Consider the following 2959-nt stretch of genomic DNA (forward strand, 5'->3'; position numbering starts at 1 on the left):
TGCAGCATGGTGTAAATGAAAGTGGATGCAGGCGTGTGTGTGTGTTTGTATGTTTTTGTATGCTTGTATGTTTTTGTATGTTTGTTTGTATTTTTTATATGTTTGTTTTTATGTTACTGTATGTTTGTATATTTATATATGTTTGTTTGTATGTTACTGTATGTTTGTATTTTTTATATGTTTGTTTGTATGTTACCGTATTTTTGTATATTTATATATGTTTGTTTGTATGTTACCGTACGTTAGTGTATAACCTGCGCTTGTGTTTTTCATTTCTCTATGGTATCAAATGTTTGTATGATGTTTTATGTCACTGTATGTATGTTTGTATGTCTGGTATTAAGGTATGTTTGTATGTTTCTGTATGTATACATAATACTGTACGGCGTTCCACGTATGTTTGTATGTTTTTGCATTACAGTTGTGTAAGTTTTTCAATGTATGCATGCTACTGCAAGCTTGTCTGTGTATGTATATACTGTGTATATAACTGTTGTATCAATTGTATTGTTGCATTTCGGTTGGATGTTGTATGCTGGTCTGTGTGTGTGTTTAGGTGTTTGTATCAACCTAGCTAATGTTGTACAGAACACATCTATCGTCACACATAGAGGTCATAAAAGCGTCTGATGAATTAAACAAACATGACAGATTACACTGCTCAACAGTGTTTTTGTATCTGAACCAAAATTAGTTGTTTCTTATGTATTTCCACCTGCTGAATCCGAAAATGACATTAAAAATTACATATTAGCTCTAGTTCAAAAGATAAAAGCAAAACTCTATCCTCGAGAGTATAAATTTTTATTTTTTTGAAAAATTTTTTTATTTTGCCTCTTGGCTATCTATAATGCTTCATTTATGGAGGCACAAATGAAATAGAAGAAGAAAAAGAAAGCCAGCCTTCCACATCAAATGATTCTGATTTTGTGTCAACAGATGATGCACCACACAGATGGAGTTAAGCAGAATTAAGTGACCTCGTTCGAGATCTTGACTTGTCACTGGAAATGGCAGAACTTTTAGGGTCTAGATTAAAACAGTGGAATCTTCTCCAATCTGATGTTAAAGTTTCCTATTTCAGGAAACGGCAACAAAATCTTTTTCGTTTTTTTTGAGAAGAAAAATAACCTTGTTGTTTGCGTTGATATCTATGGATTAATGTATTGTCTCAATTTGAACTATGATCCAAGTGAATGGAGATTATTCATAGATTCATCAAAGCTAAGCTTGAAAGCTGTATTACTGCACAATGAAAATCATTTTCTATCAGTTCCTATTGGCCATGCAGCTCACAAGAAAGAAACTTACCTAAATATGAAAACTCTTCTTAACCCAATCAATTACAACGAACACAAATGGAAAATTTGTGGTGACCTAAAAGTATTCCTAAAAGTATTGCCACACTTTTAGGAATGCAATTAGGCTATACCAAATACTGCTGCTTCTTGTGTATGTGTGACATAGAGACAAAATTTCATATTACACACAAAAGGACTGGCCTGCAAGAAATCTCAACAAAGGTGACAAAAATTTTGTTGCTGAAAGATGTACTTCTTCCATCCTTACACATTAAGCTGGGTTTAATGAAAAATTTTGTCAAAGGAACAAAGATGGACAGGCTTTTAAGTATTTAAGAAACAAATTTCCAAAACTAAGTGATGCAAAAGTAAAAGAGGGTATTTTTGTTGGACCATAGATACATGAACTTGTGAAAGATCCTGCATTTGATGTAGTTTTGAAGGGGCAAGAAAAAGAAACTTGGGAATCTCTCAAGGGAATGATTTGTGGATTTTTAGGCCACAGAAGAGATGATAACTACATCCAATTGTTAACAGTACTTCTGCAAAAATGCCATCAACTAAGACGTAACATGTCCTTGAAGATTCACTTCCTCAACTCACATTTAGACTTCTTTCCACTTTGTGGAGCTGTTAGTGATGAACATAGAGAAAGGTCCCACCAAGATATTTCTGTAATGGAAAAAAGATATGAGGGTCGTTGGAATGAAGCTATGCTTGCAGATTAATGTTGGTTTATATGTAGGGATGCTCCAGAGCTCGCATACAGGCGGAAAGCAAAAATGGCACAATCGCGCGAAAATATTCCATAATATTCTTTATATATATTATTTTTCATTGTTTAAAACTGTTGGAATGTAATCTTTATTGAAAAAACTAAATGCACTTTAAATATTATTAAAATAAGTAAATTATATGTCATATTGCTATGTTGTGAATAAGCAAAACCAAAAATTTTTTTGTTGTTGTATATCTCAGAAACTAGAGCTAATAAAAAATTTTCGTTTGCATTTTTGTTTTTCTTATCCCAAAATTAGTATAATTTGACTAAAAAAGTTAAGGATACAAAAAAAAATATTTTTTTTGTTGCCCAGTGTTATCAAACTACCGAATGAACGAAAAGTTCTGTGAGATGGTTTTGAATGTTTTAAAACTAACTGCACGGATCTCAAACACACAAACACACACAAACACACACACACGTAACACACACACACCCACAAAGGAACGCACAGACACTCACACATATGAATATATAATACAAATAAATATATCTAGTTTTCTTTCTAAAATTAAGATATAGATAGTTTTTTCAATAAGGTAACTAATGATTTAATGATGGAATTATATTTACGGATGAAAAAAAATTATTGAATGAATGAATGAATAAATGAATGAATGAACGAACGAACGAACGAACGAACGAACGAACGAACGAACGAACGAACGAACGAACGAACGAACGAACGAACGAATGAATGAATGAATGAATGAATGAATGAATGAATGAATGAATAAACAAAGGACTTAATTGAATGCATAAACAAGCAGACAAGAACACAAGCAAATATAAACAGACACACAAACACACACAGACATAAACAAACACACACAAACATGAACAAGCAGTCACAAATCGCACATAAACAACGGAAAAA

At 32.3% G+C, this 2959-nt stretch overlaps 1 protein-coding gene across 1 annotated transcript; it reads left to right on the forward strand.

The window, feature by feature from the left end:
• Positions 1-1010: 1010 nt before the first annotated feature.
• On the forward strand, positions 1011-2029 carry HELRODRAFT_183384 (hypothetical protein; the record flags this gene model as incomplete). Its single annotated transcript, XM_009012414.1, has 2 exons — positions 1011-1070; positions 1700-2029. 2 exons carry the CDS (start codon positions 1011-1013, stop codon positions 2027-2029), a joined length of 390 nt encoding a protein of 129 aa, XP_009010662.1.
• Between the last annotated feature and the right edge of the window lie 930 nt (positions 2030-2959).

This window comes from Helobdella robusta, assembly GCF_000326865.2.
Source record: "Helobdella robusta unplaced genomic scaffold HELROscaffold_105, whole genome shotgun sequence".
NCBI classification, from domain to species: domain Eukaryota; kingdom Metazoa; phylum Annelida; class Clitellata; order Rhynchobdellida; family Glossiphoniidae; genus Helobdella; species Helobdella robusta.